Source organism: Acanthopagrus latus, chromosome 6 (assembly GCF_904848185.1).
Source record: "Acanthopagrus latus isolate v.2019 chromosome 6, fAcaLat1.1, whole genome shotgun sequence".
Lineage (NCBI taxonomy): Eukaryota > Metazoa > Chordata > Actinopteri > Spariformes > Sparidae > Acanthopagrus > Acanthopagrus latus.
The window spans coordinates 18,852,379-18,871,560 of NC_051044.1; the positions used below are offsets into that span (position 1 = coordinate 18,852,379).

Consider the following 19,182-nt stretch of genomic DNA (forward strand, 5'->3'; position numbering starts at 1 on the left):
TCGTTTTCTCATGCTGTCCAGTGCTGCTGCTCTGTATTCCCCCCCTGTCTAAAACACTCTGTTTTTGCTCCTGTCTCTTCTTCCTTTCATATAATATGAATAATATGTGCAAGAGAAACAAGAAACCAAATGACAATGATGATTAAGGAATTTGGCATTTGTAATGAAGCCAATGTACCTGTCAAAAGTGTCTAAAGCCTGCCATGAAGAAAGAAGCAAAAGGATCCAGTACATGGATAAGATGTGTCTGCATTCAAGTGTGATCTGCTGGATGTTTCTAAAAAGAGTCTTTAGCTCAGTCTGCCCCACCTGGAGGTCGCGGTTGTGATTCTCACAGAGCAGCTGGAGGAAGCGGAGGATGGGCTGCATTATAACGATTACAAAACTCATCTCTCCCTCGTCCTGGTTCTTGTCCCCGGCGCTGGGCTGGCCATCGGCCGCGTTGAAGTGGTCCTCGGGGTCCGCTTCACGCCGGTAGGAGTTAAAGGCCTTCTTTGTGGCAGACGAAGCCTCTATCAGTTGCTCTCTCACATCCTCCGTCATGACAACTGCTGAGTCTCTGGCTAAACAGAGACAGGAACCATAGAGAAACTGAGGATACAGTCAAGAAACCCTCACAAATCCTCTTTCTACCCTGGATTTGTGAACACAGGTTTATTATGCGGTTAAAAATGTACATATCTGCTTGCACGTCTTATATGAGATCAAACATTAGACCACAATGAGTGACTCTGACCTTTTTTGCGAACAGGGACATCTTTGTCCTGGCTGTCATCATCTCTCTTCCTGTTTCCCAGGTCGCTGGTGTTTACTGTCACCGTGGCTTTGATCTCCAGCTGGGCCAGCTTCATACGGTCGTAGAAGACCCGGAAGAACTTCTCTGATTTCTTGTCTTCTGTCAGACGGCAAAAGAAGGAACGCTGTACAGAAAGAGACAAGAGTAGACAAAAGACCACTTTTCTCTTACTGATACCATCAGCGCTCTGGCTTCATGTCTCTGCATACTGAAGCTGGGCTCATATGTAATCCATAAATGTATAATACACCTGGATATGACGGAGTTGCTCAGCCTTGCTCCCAATCCTGCCCCGTGGTCACTTGTGGTATTATAGCAAAAAATTCCCCTGTGGCCCAAAAAGGATTTTCCCCTTCAGATCCAAGTCTGGATCTACATTGGTATCTATAACAGGCCTTTAAAATCAGCCACAGTCATTTGTTCAACTTGTTACATGCCGACATTACATAGTGACCTTGTTTTCCCCTCCGAGTTTGTATTATGCAACTGTTTTTCAGAGCACAGGGTTCCAAGGGTGAAAAGAGCGAACGTGATGTTGGAACAGCGAACACGGACTTGGCCTCAAGTTGCCAGCTTGGGTTTGGTTTTGTTTAAAATTGAGCATATTGCATCCGATGTATACAAATAAATCAGAATGGTCTTGACTGGACCCTCACAAAACATTATACACAAGGAGGCCTGGCCGGGTTTAGTGAGGGTTTAAACGCTGCTGTTACTGATGTGGAATGGGGTCATGCAGAATTAGAACACTTTTCGAGGCCTGCGAGCACACCGTGTCCCAACCCACAGGGCTGTTGTTTTGATTATGTAAGAGCTGTTATCTGCTGCAGCCTATGGAAAGGCTTCAACCAGGAGCAGCAGCAGCAGCAGCCTCGCCACACTAACGGGGTGAAAAATGACACGAGAGGGAGAAGCCTGGCCTACTTACACAGATTGAGAAACTGAGATGGCGGTGAGAGGGGGAGAGGAACAGTTAGAGACGAAAGACAGACACCAAAGAGGGAATGAGGGAGTCAGAAACGAGCAGACGATTGAGAGAGGGGAAGAGGTAGGGAGGGGGAATGTTATCAGACAGTATTTAGGCCAGTTGTCAAAGTTGTTACGTAACCAGCCATCTTCCCAGGTTAGATGTAAAACTGAGCTACCGGAAGAAACAAATGAATGGTTGTCACAAGGAAAATGTTTCGGGAAAATGATACAGACGAGACAATCACAAAGTCTGTCCTCCTCCAAGGACACAGTCTGAGGCTTACATGAATTGGAAAATACTGTTAAACACACTGCGCAACCTTTGCTTTCTCAAGACTCAAAATAGTGACCTATTAATTAAGCAGTCAAACAAGCGACTGTATGCAAATTATTAACACAACACAGAGCTAACGCCGCCGCCAAGTTTCTTCCAAAGAAACAATGACATAACTGTGTGCTTGTGCCCCGAGGCAGATTCCAGAACCTTTTCTTTTTTTTTTTTTCGTGCCCCACCCTGGCCCTCCACCACTGAGCAGCAGCGCTCCTGCACGTACACACTCTGCCAACACACTCAGGGACGAGGAGATAGCAGCATTGGGTTGGGGGGGGGGGACTGCTGGGCAAGGCCATCGCGCAATAAACAACTTGATGATAGAGTGGAGAGTGCAGAGAGGGGATTAGCTGCAGCACTGGCAACCCACGAACAGCTCACAACTCACAGCATGCCTGAGGAGGGAGGGAGGGAGGTGTGCGTGTCAGTGTGTGTGTGTGAGATGGTCATACCGGTCTGTCTCTGCTCACATAACTATGTCCTCCAGCAGTAGAGGAGGTGAGGAGGGGTGAGGGGTGAGGGAGGCAGGGTGCAGAGGGTGAGGCGTGAGGCCCAAAGCCAGGATAACACACATTGATAACACCCCCCCACCCTCCCCTCAACCTTTACCATTACATAACTTGCACAGACACACACAGACACACTTGTACAGTACAAGCACACACAAGCTGGAGCGCGCATACGCTAACACGCCCACTGACTTTTACACTCGCAAAAGTAGGTCAGCTGTAGCAGGCACAGGCACATGCCAATTTTTGAGTGGACACACCCACATACAGTAATTTCTCTGAAACTCAGTGACTGCCAACTTTATCATTATGCAATCACATTAATTTCCAGAGAATATCATGTTATTAGGATATCAGATTCAGTCTCTGCGTCACAATGCAGGGTTGGCAGGACCAGTACCGTGCCAGCAGGGGTACTTCATCTTATGAATCAGAGTTAGCGGAGCGATTATATTACACTGTAGGCGGTGACACGTTTGTTGATTGATGGTGGCCACGAGGGGAACGCATTGGTCACGTAAGAGTTATTAATTCTATTTTTCGGCAGTGAAAGTTTTCACCTGCAGCAGCCGCAGCAGCAGAGTGAAAGAATCATTTTTTTAAAGAGCCTGTTTCTAAGAACTGTGCAGACTTCAGTGGATGGTGTGAGTCACTGAAACAAGGGCAAAGCCTGCGCATAAAGATGGAAGACCGCAGTACAGACAAACACCACAGCAGACTTTCATTTTATGGCTTCTTCAGAAACGCAAGTGAGGTTGGGTCTCGACTTGAATCCGAAAACTTTCATGTCTAACCACATTTGCTGCCTCTGTTGGGTTTCGACACCGCTCCTCATGCACCCAGCGACAAAATCTGTGATGCCGTATCAAGATGCCGTCTGTGTTTTGATAGCACTTGAAAAGCAAGTAGGAGAGTGGCATGATGGGGGGAGTGACGTTATGGATGAAGCAACACATGGTGGTCAAGGAGAGGATGGAGGGAAGGGTAACAGGATGAGGTAGAGACAGGAGAGGGACAAGCATCTCAGGGGCCCCCCTGCAGTTCTGGGTAAACACAGAGCCCCGTCTGTATCCATGGAGACAAACCCTGAGAGGAATGAGACGGGGAGAGGAGTGGGGTGAGGTGGGGGCGGACAACACTGAAAAACAAGGTCATAGCGCTTTCCCTTCTCTCCTTCCGTTCAGCCACTTGGCATCAACAAAGGGATGTTATGTAACAGCTATTTATACTCGCGCTCCCTTTCCCTCTCTCGCCCTCCCTCTCATGTCAGACAGCACCACATGCAAACCAAATGGAACTGCAGCTCTGCTCCGCTCCAACTCCTTTTTCTTCCTTTCCTCCAAAAAACAGCATCCTTTCTTGTTATTTTTCCACCTGAAAATGTGCATTTGCAATAATGAAAAAAAAAAAAAAAACTACACACACACACACACACACACACACCTGAGAGAGTTTTTGGAGGGAGGCAGAACATCATGCTTGTTACACACCAGATGGCCGACGAGTTAAATGTCACAAGTCGCAGTGTCACAACAGAATTTACAGCCGTCTGGGCTCTAATGGCTGCCACAGAAAAGGAGCCAGCAAGACTAGAAAGCATGAAAAATGCACTGGCTGTAAAGCGCCCAGGGACACCTACACATACGCTTCGCATGGCAGCAGAAAGCGAACGAGTGAGTGACTACGCACGCAATTTGGATCTCTACTGCCTGGTTTATTTCGGTGTGCTATGTAGGTCATGAGTAAATAGTTAACTATGTTACGTGAGAGCAAGATATACAAGACGCAACAGGTGCTCTGCTAGTCACGTCAAATGAAGATGCTGACAAAAGCCAGCTGGTATTATTCTCGTTTTTTTTGCTTTCTCGCGGAGCAAATTCTCACCTGAAGTCTGTTGAAAAGGTACAATTGGTTTATGTTTTTTTTGTGTTTTTTTTTTTTTTTTTTTAGGTTTGTTCTAAACAAAAACACAGTGAACATATGTTCGGGATAAAAGCCAGGGTTTACTTAAACTCAAACAATTTTACGGAAAGTATCAAGTGACTCATAAAACACAAATATTTGTACTTTGTGGTACATTTCTGCAGCTGCACACAGAGCAGTTTACCCTCCCACAGAAACCTCCGTTTTCAGAACAAACTTGGGTAAGAGGAGCTCCGGTTTCTCTTCAATCCCCTTCTGTGTTCCCCCTCATCCCTCCGCCTTCTCTCCCCACTGCCCCAGTTCCGGAGGCCCAGCATGACCCAGTTTGGGCCGGCAAGAGAGCGCGAGGGAGCGGTAGAGAGGCTGGAATGTTTTGAAGGCTGAGACATTCCTCATTGTTCATTCACACAGGCCTTATGTAACTCAGACAGATCACGTGACGTAGCTGTGCAGCAGCCGTGGGAAGCCAAAGCATTATCTCTGCCACAGTGGCTTCCTCGCTCTAACCTGATTATGCAAGCCCCGTGCTTGCATAACAACGCGCAGACGGACAGGCAGATGGAAAGACGGCGAGACTGACAGACGCAGCGCCGGACAGGGAGACGAGAGGAAAGGAGACAGATAGAGATGGCAGAGTTAGAGAGGCTCAGGTTAAAGCAAAATAGGACAGAACATTAATTTACATCGCCTAATGCACACATGAGACAGCCCAAAGTGAAAATAAAATAAATGTTTTGTAATACTAATCTACATTTTGCTACTATCTACTACTGACATCGTTAGCAGCTGGCCAGGCCTTTCAGCCCAATGATTTAGTGCTAGATATGAGGCAGAGGAGAGCCGCCTTTCTAATGTACACGCAGCTATAGTGGCACACTGACCCATTTACAGCAGATCCTCCAGTAATGAAAACTTCCATCCATGACACTGTGTTCTTTCCACTGATCGAATCATAGCAGGTCATGCACAGATGCACTGTGGGATAAGCTGAGCCTTCACATAGATAACACGCCGTGAAATTAAAAACACCGCAGATCAGTTACCCTGGGTGAAAAGGTAAGCAGTTAAGTGTATTTGGTTTTACCATTTAATTATTTAATGAAAAGATTCAGACATGGAGCTGCAGGTCAGTGGTTCAACAGTAAGCTTTGTCTGCAGATAACTGAGATTAGAGGTTAACTGACCTGGATGGTGGTGTTTCCACCTTCCAACAATGCAATAGCCAGGAGGATACTCTCTTGGAAGACTCGGTCGCTGGTGGTGTTCATGATGAGGTCGATGACCAGGTCAGAGGCTCCCTCTTTGTCCAGGTGACACTGAACCTCTGCCAGGCTCATTTCACCTCGACTCAGGCCCCCAGGACCCCCTAATCCTGCAAGACAGAGGACAGAGGGACACGTGTAAGGTATACATTTGAATGACTGACATCCATTCAGATTATATATCAATTGGAATCCAATATAGTTTAGTCTGAATTAGTCCCTGCATTTAACATTTTGGCAGCAATAGAAGTAATTTGCAGATATTTAAGAAAAAACCCAAAGCAAACGTACTAGATAAATTGTTCTTTAGCCTGCCCCTTGAGCTTTTATTCAATTCATAAAAAATAACTATTATAGCAAGAAAGGCACTCACTAGATTGCATACCTCAGCTGATGCCCAACAGTCCCCTTGAATTCAATCAAGTCTTAACCCATATCAAAGTCTATAGCCCTGTATCGCTTTAAATTTTAAACCATCCATGACAGCTTAACTAAAATTTAAGATCAACTGTGATCAAATTATACCCACTCATAGACAACAGCCATCTTTTTTCATTAAGATCCATGCATTTTCCCTGAGAAATTAATGACAACCTAAAAAAATGTCATGTCTCGCAATTTTAAAGAAAGTGACAAAGCGGATCTGCACCAGTGGTTCATGGGATCTATTCTGGGCTGAGAAACGTCCTCCTTCAAAGTTTCATCAAAATCCTTCAAACCAGCCAACTGACAGATGCAGGTGAAAACATAATCTGCCTGGCAGAGGTAAGACTTTATAATTTTGTAATTAAAAATGTTCTTATCAAATTTCAAATTTTTATTTTTGCTCATTATATTTACATATTATACAATACATTTTTGACTAATAACACTGCGAAAGCTTGATATTTTGCACAAAGCAACATAAAAGTAACACAGAAACCAAGATTTCCTTTAAGATATGACTCAGGGATGCCCAGTGTTGACTCCCCCTAAGGTTTGGCCCATCAGACTAAATCTAAAAAATAATTATTCCATAAAAATGCCCTTAAAATAAGGCACATCCCTCATCATTAATTATTATGACCTGAGCATAGCAGGCAAAGGGAAACTGTGCAGGAAGTCAGTTCATGTTTTGGCACTCCAGGGGAGAAAGTTTCAGCTCTTCCGTTTTAATCATATGAGGCAAGACTGTTATTGATCCAGGTTAAGATTAAGGACAAATCATTTCGCTCAAAGTCCATGTCTACTCATTACTGTAATGCTATCCCCGTACTAATCAGTGTATCAGTGCAGTCGTGTAATTCATTGTACACGTATCCTCCTGCAGGTTTCCCCCCCGAGGCCTCAGCTTCAGTGTACATATGGAATTCTGAGCCTGGCTTTTGTTTCTGCAACAGGTGCAAAGGCTGTTTTCACAGGAAGTAGCAGCTTGTCACCTAGCAACAGTGAAAAGTGGATCACACAGGGGAGGGGGTACGCTTCCTGCAGGCTGGAAGTTTGCCAACATCTTGGTGCACATGGGAGAGATGGTAAACCGGGAACCAGGGTGGTTTTCTTTTCAGATGCAACATAAACATCTGGGCCACTCATGACAGCTGTGCGATACACATCGTGTGCGTACAGTACATGATGATATGTCAAAACAGAATGTTAAAACACCGCCATGTGTGGCACAGCAGACAACCAGCCAGTCTGGTTACTGGGTCAATATATTAGCAATGAATTTTTATGAGTAACAGATTGGTCACATTGGCACCAATATGTCCTCCAGAATCAATATGCAGATTCAGTGTTACATCATACATGTTACATATTAGAACTACAAACTCAAATAGAAGGAGAAACAATGCACAGAAATGCATTGCTGCAGTATTTTGACTGCAGATAGTGACACAATGACCATGTTATCAGGTAGAGATAAGAGTGTTGTGCTCTGCGTGCTCAAAGGGCAGCTCGCAGCACAGCTCTGGAGCTGATAACCGGCTCAGGGCCAGACAGATAGAGCCTCAACCTTATATAACATCACTGAGCGAAGAACTTTGCTGTACTATGACTTCAGAGGCACAAAACAATTTGGCTAACCAACGGCAAAAGGTTTGATAGTCCTGATAGTCAATACTGGCGGCAAAGTCATGCTTCTCTCTGGCAGGGGCCTTTGGTTAATGATTCACTGACACGTCGGCTCATTTAGAGGTGTTTGGGTGTGCTCATCACTTCCTGCTGTAAACTATTAACAACAAACTTCTGTGTTCAGTGTCGAAAAAATAGCAGACACGGAGTCCCACGGAGTCCCACCTGATTGGTTTTTGCCGGGTCCTACCGGACTGAGGGGGCCATTGCTGAATGACGTCAGGCTGTCCCTCCGCCCACCACTTCGATGAAAGTTGCCATAGTAACGGCTCACCAGAATCTGTCTCAGTGCCTCGCCCTAGGAGAGGAAAAGAAAGGGAAGGATGTAATGACATGATGTCAGAGGAGATGTTGTATAACAGGGATAGCATGCATCATCAGAGATGTACTGTGGCCTTTTAGGGGCACATAAAGAAGCCCAATCCTGCCATTACAGTCACTTTATATAATCCACAGTCATGGATCGACTACAAATCAACTTTTTTATTTTAAATATTGAATTTAAAGAATTCCTACATTTATATGCAACGCACACAGAACCTAAAGTTTTTGTCATTTACCACCCACGCGACCAACTCTGTTACAGTTATCATCAGCGGCAGAAACCCTGTGTAGTGACAATGTGAGGTCCTGGTGTTCACGTAGACAGACCTAGGGCCAGCCCTCCCACACTGTGACTCATCCAGTCAGCAGCACGACTTTGTCGTTGTCATGGCAACCGCAGCACATAGCTACCTGACAGACCTCCCATGGGATAAAGTGAGGGAAATGAAAGAGGGTTTTTTTTTAATGTTTTTTTTTTCCTGTGTGTGTGTTTGTGTGTGATTATGTGCAAATCATCTGTGGGTGGTCCTCGACAGACGACAGGGTCATTATGTAAGCTGCGCTGCCATAGTAATGCTCTGGAGGTCAAGATTCGTGTATGTAGGAGGTGCGAAGAACACTATTCTCATCCTCTATTGGCAGGTAGTTGGTCTCCTGTATGTATTGTGTGTAACAAGAGGATGAGTCAGAGGATGGTTTCCTGGTCTTACTGGGGAATACTTTCCTTTGTCTGAGGTCTTGAGACATGAGCCCAATTTCAATGGTTTCCTGTCTGGATGTCGTCTAAATGATTAGCAATTCACTGGAAACTATGACGCCGCCACGCTGTGTTTTTTTAATTTGATGAACTTGTTGATCGAACTTGCCAAAAACGGTTGGTGGGTAATTAAAAAATAAATTTCAAACAGGGTGAGAATACCGCCCTCCTGAAAGATGCAGCGCTGTGATTACTATGATGCGGCATGCTCATCAGGGACATAGGAAGCATACCTGCTTGCTAAATAATGTTCTTCTCTGACAAAGGATATACATATTGATGAATCTGATCAATACCCCTATTCTGGAATATCAAATTTTCATCTGCGTTTTTAAAGGAGACACTTGAGGCTCTATAAAGTAACTGCAGTGCAGTAGATACCATTAGAGAAAAGAGGGCAGAGGGAAATATGTTGTGAAAGTTATAAAAGCGTTGTTTTCTTCCTACAGTTAAATCAGAAGCACAAAAAGTAGGAAAACAGTCAGACACGTCATTTTTTTTCACTGAGATACACATCTGCCCGCTGTGTATCCAAAACCTGACGTCTGACCCTGAGGTGACAGAGGTGGGCGAAGCGGCCATGCTTGTGAGTACCTACCCTCTTCTGGTCCTCCAACAGCTTCTCAGGCTGGTTCTGATCCAGCTGCTGGGTGCAGTGAGGGGTTTGAGCACAGCGGTCCAACAAATACAGACACAGGGTTAGTTTTCATGCAGCTCAGAAAAAGGTAATCTTCAGGTTATTAACCACATCAGGCTCTTATTCGGCTGTTTGAAGTTGCCATGCAAAGATCTGCCCCATTTGAGTTACCATGCACATACCGCTGTGTTAGAAAGCAGAGAAGCATTCCAGTTATGGATGGTTTGGAGACGTGCAGTGTCATTCGATAAAACATTAAAAGACGTGTCCAGTGTGACTGGATATGGTGTTCATTTTCTAAATCATATCAACATCACTGTGAATAATGCTTTTGGTTATTACCACCAGGAGCCAGGTGAGAAGATCAACACCACCCTCGACTACTGACTACTCCTTTAATATTTCAGCAAAAGAAAAAAAAAAGGGCAAAACCTTAAATCGCACTGAAACAGTCATTTGAAGTCAGGGATGACTAGGTACAAGGTGAGAGTTTCTCACTATGTGGGTCTGAACATGTTGAAACACCAAATACACTAATGCAGACCAGTAAGATCTGTTGTTTTCCCCTCTTCCCTTTTCTTATCTCTTTAAAAGTTCAGTGTGTAGGATTTGGTGGCATTTATGTGAAGCTGCAGATTACAACAAAACAAAATACTTCTCATCTCACCCCCGCCCCGTGGTGGCTGCTAAACATGGAATTAAAAAAAGGGGAAAAGGCCCTCTGTAGAGCCATTATCTGTTTTGTCCGTCCTGCTATTGAAACGTGGCGTTGCAACATGTCAGACTCCGACAGTTGTTTGTGCATGTAAGCACATATGAGCTAAAAGCTCGTAAACCAACAATACCATCAACAACATTCTTCCTTGAAATAACAGCTTCGTAATCATTTTTATGGTACAATGTCTTGTAATAGGGTGAATGGTGTCTCTGTCACAGCCTTACATACATGTCTACTTCAACATACAATTTATCAACACATAAAATTGTAGTGAATTGCGCAAAATACCGATTTCTACATACTGTTGCTTTAAATTTGAGAAGGCTTTTCTTGTCCTTGATGCTTTCGTCACTAGTGCTCATACTGTTAAATGTCTGTTGTCTAGAGCCGTTGTGGGCCTGATAGCTAACCAGCTGTGACTGTTACTATCATGAATTTATTCTGCAAATGTTGCTAAACGTCCTACATAGGATCACACAAACAATGGGGAAACCATCTTGCGGTATCAGAATTCACTTCCTCTATGTGTGGTATCTGTTCACCGAGGCAAAAGGAACCTGGTAAAAAGGCAACGCTCCACATGAATTGTTATGTAAAAAGACACACTAGGAGGGGCGGGTGAGGGGAGAGGAGAGGAGCGGCGAGGGGCAATGGGGTTAGAGTTACATAATAACTCCAAAAGGATCCAGGCCACTAAACCAGTGACACAGAGCTGCTAACAGTGTCCATCTGTCACCAAAAACACGGAGGGCAAGAGGCAGAGCAAGTGAAAGACCGAGAGGGTGACGGAGAGAATAACAAGCATAGCAGGTTTTACTACGTTTGACAGTTGAACTGCTCTCTCTCTCTCTCTCTCTCTCTCTCAGGGTCAAGGGCATGATGCACAAATTTTAATCAAGCACCCACCGCTTCACTGCTCACTTGGCGCAGTCATTTTTGAACTTCACTAGAGATATACAAAAGGTCCAAAACATATTCCCTGGTTTGATATTTAGATGCCAGTAGGTGCAGAGCGCCGTCTCATGTCTTGTTCAGAAACCACACCCACAGGTGTTCAACCAAGTCGAAACCTGAGTACTGTGAAGGCCACGTATGATTCACATCCTTTTCACACTTAGAAAACCATTTATTCCACATTCATCTGCAGTATCGCGTCCTGTGTGGAAACATCCACAATGGTTGTTTCTCCTCTCGTCTCTTCAGGTCTGTCTTTCGAGATGCCACTAAAGGAATCTGCGAATATTCAAATAAAGATCTGCACGATGGCACTCGTCAACTTGGAGGTCAACATCAAAAGAGGCGTGAAAGAACAGCTAAATACAGTGCAGCAATATATATAAATACATCAGAGGCAAAGTGAGAGAGCAAATGCCGCACGCAGGTTCCTCAATCACTGAAGTAGCTACTGTGCACTCTCACATATGTAGCAGGTCGAAACCTCTACACAGTCCCTTGCCCGACATAGAGCTTCTCAACCCCAGGAATGAGATGGTCCCCAAACTCAACAGCTCACACTGCATTTCTGAAAACGTCAGCTTTTCACAAATTAAGGAAGACAGAATCACTTTCTGCTTGACAATTATCTAAGGATACTTTAATGTGTTGAATGTGTTTTAAAGAATTTTTCTCAACACATAAAGACCTGAGAATTAAGAAAAAAAAAAATTCCCATTTTAGAGAGACACACGGCTAGTGACGGCAGCATTTCAAAAAGGGAATAGGTAAGACAAAGATGGAGCTTGTTGGTCGGTGCGTGGGTGGGGAGGGTAAACGTGTAGTGAGACAGAGCGAGAAAGTGAAAGTGACAGACGTAGACACAGTGTGAAAGCAGAAAAGGGAAAACACAGAATATATTTCACATACATACCCTGGAATACACCAAATGCAAATATTGCCATTTGAGCACATATCATTTGAAAGCTAACTGAACATGGATCCAGTAACGGTATTACTACAATTACTCATGAGCTCTAATATTTCCTGTGCTTTCCTTGACGAGCAATATTAAAAGTTTATGACGTGTTTGCAGCTCAGCAGACATGATATGGCTTTTTTTCTTTTTTAGTGTCAAGACTTCAAAGTCACTTGTGACATGTGCAACAACTGATTCCAAAGTGGGGCAGAGTTCAGTGGCAGGTCAGGGGGCTGCACGTTCACGCTGGAGGAGTAACATCTTCCACACATCTGTGGACGCTGCCTTCACTGTCACCACATCACACCACAGAGCAATATGCTGATCAGAGTAGATACGTGCAGCTAATCATCCCCAGTCTGACCATAGACACCACAGAGTAAGCCCTCACAGCTGCCACATCCGCCCCGACCACAGTGCATTCCACCAAACTGGAAACTCCCCGGGGCAAACCCCTGATCAGTCTCACACCTTTCAGCTCGACAATGAAGGAAACAAATGAGCGCAAAGCATTTGACTTTATGTTTGTGTGTTTCCTCTGAAAGTGCATAAATAAACATGTGTTTGCAGGCTGAGACTGACTCATGTTTAAACCAGTGGCGAATGACATGAATAATGGGGTTTACCACTTGCCTGCTTGTTCTGTGCTCACAGAGCAGGAGACCAAATTAAAAAAGAGTGCTCTGTCATCTTCATCGCGACTGACCTACTTCTATACCAGGACTGTAGTATGAATTTTACACTCTTGGCCCGAGTGGGCAAAGCACGGCTGCCAGCGCGAGAGAAAATATGTTGAGTAGATTAAAAAGCAAGCCGGATGTTATCTTAAAATCTTTTTTAAAAAAAAAGAAAGAAAAGAAATTTTTTTCTTGTAAATCCATCCAGGCCTGCCAAGGAAAGAAACAGGGAGGCGAAGGGGATGAAACATGACTTACTTTCAACATGGAGGGCTTGCATAACAGCTTTGACTAGACCACACACACACGCATTAACACACGAGGCCAGGTGAAGAGGGGAGCCTGAGAGTAAAAGCCCAGCGCTGTGTATCCTGAACTCCTCTGGCTCTTACATAAGCCTGACAGCCAAAGAGCAATGGATTTAGCTGATAATCACCTCCCTGACATTTAGCAATGGTGTGGTATGCACACATTGGGGAGGTCAAAAATACATCTCTTGCTATCTCGATTTCAAAAAACAGCTGAAGTGAGAACTTGTGCAGAATCTAACTGTACAAAGCCTCCAGTTCACACACGCATACATACATTGTACGCAAGCACATCGCTTATAAAAACATTTTGCAGTGATACTGTAGTTATCTTTATACTGCATATTTACATATTGTAGAGGCAAGTGTTCTGTACACATTTGTAAACTAAAAACTTCATTAATTTAGAACATGAATTAAAACATCCATCTCATTCGCGACACAACACCTCTGTTGTTTGAATCCTCTGCCCCCTTAAGGGGTTTGTTGACCATATTCTCAAGTTGCTTCCACAAGCTAGCAAATGATAACATAGCTAACATTTGCTAGCTAAAGTTTTCTAGAGTTGGTAATGCTAGCTAAGGTTAGGGCAGCTTGCAAACATTAACTTCATGAGCATTATCTAATGCTATCACTGTGAGCAATGGCTAACATTATTGCTTTGAGCAAGAGCTAACATTAACCTTGTGCACGCTAGCTAAAGTTGGTTATGCTTGATAGCTAAATGTTGGGGGTGAATTGTACAGGGTTAGTTGCTTATTTCAGCCACGTTTCCTGTTCAATGACTGATCCTCTTCGATCATAAACAGTCCTGTCCTGTTTTACTCAAAAGGGCAGCAGAGGAGAAAAGCACCAACTGCGCACTCTGATATCACACCTACAAATTCACTCGCAGCCAACTTCATTTAGTTTACACAGAGTGGGCGTGTGTTTGCATCCCTGAGAAGGGGTGTGAGTGGAAGTGGGGGAGTAGTTGAGGAATTGTGTCATGATTTAATGAGTCCAAAAGGGAGAGAGAGGGGGAAAAAAAAGAAAAATTAGGATTGGCACATGAGGGGTGGGAAAGGGGATTTGCTTCATGTGTAGACAGACAGAGATACAGCATTTAACAGGTGTGTGGAGGGATCATCTCTCTCTCGCACGCTCAGGCAAACAATCCCCCCACCCCACACACACACACACACACACACACACACACACAAAACTGCGGTGTGGGTAAACAGCTCCTCTACACTTTTATTGGCAATTACTGCTGAAGGTCACACATCGGCGGAGCGGCTGAGTTCCAGGAAAAAAAAAAAAAAGCCTGGCTCTTATGTAACCTCGGCCCGGAGTTGGCAGGGGCCCAGGAATCGTGCAGCTCAGGCAAGGGAAACTAGGACACAGCCTCAATGACTGCCACGGCCGTATTCAATAATGCACACACACACCCGGCACGCACACAGCCGCAGTGCCCCCTATCGCTGTCTAGAGGAGCTGCAGGGGAAACACCCCACACAGAGCCGAGCATCGACTGAGACAATAGAACACCTCGGTGACAAGAAAAGAGAGTGAGGGAAGTGTTGTGGCTTTTATGGCTTTGCTATTGAACACCTTCATTTTCCTTCAGATTAGATCATTGTCAGCTGACCAGTGCAACACTGATTTGTTCAGTTGATGTCTTTTATCTATTTTTGACATCTAATTAGTACGAGCCAATAGCTTCATGACCAATCTTGATTTCATGCTGTCTGAATGAGTATAAGTAGGATATGTAATATAGTTAAATAACATGTGACATCGGTATTTTACTGGAGGTCAAGTTAAAGGCGCAATATGTATGAATTGTTGTTGAAAATAAGAAAAAATAACAAAAATGTCCAGATAATGTGAAGAAGTAACAATTTTGATGTTTTGACTTGGACTTGAGTATGAATTATGTTGCAGAGATATCGACTGGAATCTGCACACTAACACTACTGCTCCAAGCTCCCAGTCTGGACCAGTAGATGCACGGCTAATCGAGCTAACCAGCTGATGGCAGCTACAGATACTCAGTGACTCAGGTGATAAGCTGTCCCATTTGTTTGGAGCATGAATTCAACAGGCGGCCAATTCATGCATATTGCATCTTCTATATACCCAGAGAGTATGTCCCAAAACAAATTTTACTTGATGTGATGTTTACACGGGAAGAGAATGACATGTTAACCTCCAGTGTGACGAGGGTGAGCACAGGCAGTTGGCGCAGCCAATAAGTGACTCAATTTGAAACTTGGGATAACACAACCCTGTTGAGCAACAGCACTTATCTCCCCGCAGCATCTCTCTTTCGTTCTCACCGTTTTTCTGTTGATCTACACACCGGTTTATGGCAGACAGTGCAGCAGGTGTGCGGGACTGAGTCAGCCGACCACCTATGTCACCAGCTGTGCCTAGAGCCTCCGCTAACTACAGCACACGGCCACAGCAGCCGCCACAATACAGTTAGAGGACTACTAGTGTTACGCAGACATGACAGACAACAGCGGAAGGAAACGGGGGCATGAATAGAAGAAAATGAGCAACAACCTTAGGCATATCCATCTCATCATCAAAGGCCCTGAGCTGAAAGAGAACAGAGGGGTTAAAGTGGTTAGATAACAACACAGGCAGGAGGAAGGTAAAGCAGAGGTCAATGATACAGCACGTCATGTTAGTCAAGTGTGTTAAGGAGACGTGGGGATACTCATCAACTTCAGCAGCACAGAGGAAACAGGATTAACGAATGCATGTTACCCACAGTGAGCAGAATTAGTCTCATATCGTGGTGAGCGCTGCTGAAAGCGTTTCCGAGAAGTCACCAGTGCTGCCTTATTGACTGCAGGAGGAACAAACTAATCCCCTTCAAAATAAGGGCGCTATTAGCACTGTGTGTGCGCGTTGTCGTACATCAAAATGTACTGTATAAATCTCATATTGTTGTTTCTGTGAGAAATCTATACTTTTTTGTTTCCATTTCAATTAAAGTATTTAAGGTTGGCGTTGTGTGAAGTATAAAAACATCATCAAGATGAGGCTTCAAAGTTCTAGATAAGTTCCAACTTCTTTCTTTGATTATATAATCCTACATGTGAATGCAACTACAGCAAAATACACTTGTAAAGTCTAAATCAAGTGAAGAACTTTCAACTTATTTTCTCTGATGGTATTCATGCATTTTGAACTGTCACATATGTATGGTCATACAGTGGCCATGAAGTATGTCACCCCACTACTTCTGTGCGTGGCAGCTCCTCCTACCTTCTCTCCATAACCTCTGTCTTTTGTCATCATCTCTCGCAGCGTTTGCAGCACTTTGATGCATAGTCTCTCCTCATTTTCCTCCAGCAGCTGCTTGGTATGTTTAATCAGCCTGCACACAAACATTAGCTCATAAGTCACACTCACTCATTAGCCAGCAATAGATTAGCTGAGGGTAGGTATGCATTTTTCCAAAGCTTACTTGCATATGAAACCTCCGCTCTCACACTTCTTGCGTGAGTCTGTGTTTTCTGGGAAGAGCAGCTCGGGCCGGTGCAGCACGTCCACCAGAACCGACAACTCTGCCTGGACCAGCGGGCGCAGACGGTCCTCGAGAGCTGACACAATGTCCTGCAGTCCAGACAAAGAAACCTCCTTACTGCTCCAGTGATTTAGCACAAATGCGTCAGTAAAAAGTATACACAAACCCCACACCTGCAGCCTCTCGATGATGTTCCTGTAGTCCCGTGAAGCCGTCACCACGGAGTCTTTGCGGGCAGCATTGCGAGCAGAAAGTCTCCAGCTCATGGCCGTCTTCTGGACGATGTTGTTGGATTTCACAAACAGGTTGTTCACCTGGTTGTCGAGGTCCACGGGGATGGCTATCGCTCTGCCTTTGGCTGTCGGGGACACACAGAAACACACATGAGCAATGTGAAAAAAAAATCAGCGGCACTTATAAAGAACAAAGAAGCACGACTTTAACAGGAACTTTGCCAAAAATCAACCAGCATTACATCATTACAATGTTGGCAGTGTATCAAAATGAAACAAAACTAACATCTGGCAGATTTTTAGAGCTACTGATTGTGCTTCCATATTTTGTATGCGTATCCATATTTTTCTATACAGATACAGAGAGTGAAGTCGTATCGAGAGAAAGAGTGACTCAGTGCCAATAAACTATAAACCAAGACTCTGTTACAACACTGCCTACTTCTCCACTAAATGTTTGTAGCTTTTATACTATTCAGCTGCAAAAGAGAAGTTTATGATGCAAAAGAGGCCGCCCTATTGTTTCTGTTTTGTGACAACTTAAGCTTAAATAACCGCCAATCACACTGTAAAATGAGGCAGTGCAGATCAAATATGAACCACAGTCCTGTTCATTTTCTATTTCTCACCTAGAAATGTGCTCAATAACATATTTTGGTGGTTGTTGGTCTTGTTTGTTACCATCATGTCACCGTTGCCTGTTTTCAAAATGGTTGACAACTGATAACAGAGCCAACTTGTAGTACATCACCAATCAGTGGGAGGGTTTATAGGCCCGATGTGGTGCAGTGCATTCTGTTTGTTGTAGATTTTCTACATTTGAGCAAAACGGAACTACTGCAGTCGCTTTTCCTTGTTGTAAGTTATCATGTAGCGCCAATTTAAAAAATATTTGGGTTTTTAATTTAAGGGTCATCTTTCCAGCAGTGAAATACTTCTTTAACACACAAACTGTTGAAGCTATTGGACATTAGGAGCTGTTAAAAGTAAGGATTTTTAAGAGAGGGCTTTTTCAGAAGTCGGTGCGAGTGCTCAAGGATCTTGATCTTACCGACATCGGAGAGCACCTTGATGCAGTTCTCGACAGAGCCCTTCTGGACTGGGGTCAGCCAGTTACAGTGGTAGACCCTGAACACCGCCTGCAACAGCTGGACAAAGACTGGCTGCCTGGTCTGAGCAGAAGAGAAAAGAAGAGGGAAGAGGAACCTGTAGATTATTCGATTCATTCAACTTTTCTAGCTTTGTAAGAAAGAATGAAAGCAACACACACATACATTTGCCCAAACCTAGCCCGGTAAAAAGGCAGCCTCACACACATACTCGTGCACACATCAATGAGAAGACAAAGCATTTTCTCTTGCACCCAACAGGAATCTGTAACACCCAGCTCTGTGTTTTCCCCTCTTGAATTGAATTACAACAAATACCTGAAATATTTTCCCCAACAGAGAGGCCTGCAGCAGAGGATACAAGCAGTGAAGAAACAAAACATTCATGGAGAATAACCGAGATAAATCACACTCATAATTTGAAATACATTACTATACATCTCACAGATTGCTGTCTCCGCTCTTAAACCTCACATTTGTAAAATATGATCTATGTTTGTATATTTTGTGGCTAAAAGACATCTGACGAATCTGTCAGGTCATTTGTGAAAGAGAAGGGTAAACTTTTTGTGCATCTACAAAGGAAATGATCAACAAGCACAACAGGATGCCAGCAGTCTAAGTGGTCTTAACTTTGTAATGCCCGACTGGCTCTACAGGACCGTGACTAACAGAATTTGGATTATCACATACAATGGGAAGGGAAGGGGGGGCATTCATTGTCCGTAACCACTTACAATGACGAGGAGGTGAAAATTCTCAGAAACAACTAATTGTTTCACTTAAGGAAGCACTTAAATGAATGTGAAAAACACTGCGGTGGAAGGTTTGGTTCTCATCTAAAAGATCTGGCGTGTCTCTGGGGTATCTTGCTATTGGTTGAGTTTACATGGGATAGTTGATACATGTTCGTAATCGATACTTACATTCTTTCTGATCGCCACCTAGACCACAATACATACTGTTCAGTAATAGGCTGAAGGTCATCCACAACTTGAATCTCAATCTTCTATCCATCTTGTGTTACCTCTCTTTTTCACTCTACACAGTCTGTACATTATGTTCCCACAGCTGCTTTTGAT

At 44.1% G+C, this 19,182-nt stretch overlaps 1 protein-coding gene across 5 annotated transcripts in view; it reads right to left on the minus strand.

The window, feature by feature from the left end:
* The window catches only part of LOC119020522 (inositol 1,4,5-trisphosphate receptor type 1), a 78,131-nt gene that overhangs the window by 24,018 nt on the left and 34,931 nt on the right, over positions 1–19,182 (minus strand). Inside the window, exons 35-45 of one of the 5 annotated variants that reach the window (XM_037099878.1) lie at positions 18,419–18,445; positions 18,043–18,163; positions 16,932–17,116; positions 16,699–16,847; positions 16,497–16,608; positions 15,786–15,821; positions 9,582–9,629; positions 8,068–8,200; positions 5,713–5,900; positions 737–920; positions 310–563 (exon numbers count right to left, since the gene is read on the minus strand). In XM_037099878.1, coding sequence (XP_036955773.1) covers positions 310–563; positions 737–920; positions 5,713–5,900; positions 8,068–8,200; positions 9,582–9,629; positions 15,786–15,821; positions 16,497–16,608; positions 16,699–16,847; positions 16,932–17,116; positions 18,043–18,163; positions 18,419–18,445 — 1,437 coding nt within the window. The remainder of the gene's footprint in view (positions 1–309; positions 564–736; positions 921–5,712; positions 5,901–8,067; positions 8,201–9,581; positions 9,630–15,785; positions 15,822–16,496; positions 16,609–16,698; positions 16,848–16,931; positions 17,117–18,042; positions 18,164–18,418; positions 18,446–19,182) is intronic. The other 4 variants (XM_037099880.1, XM_037099879.1, XM_037099882.1 and 1 more) reach the window with 4 other exon arrangements.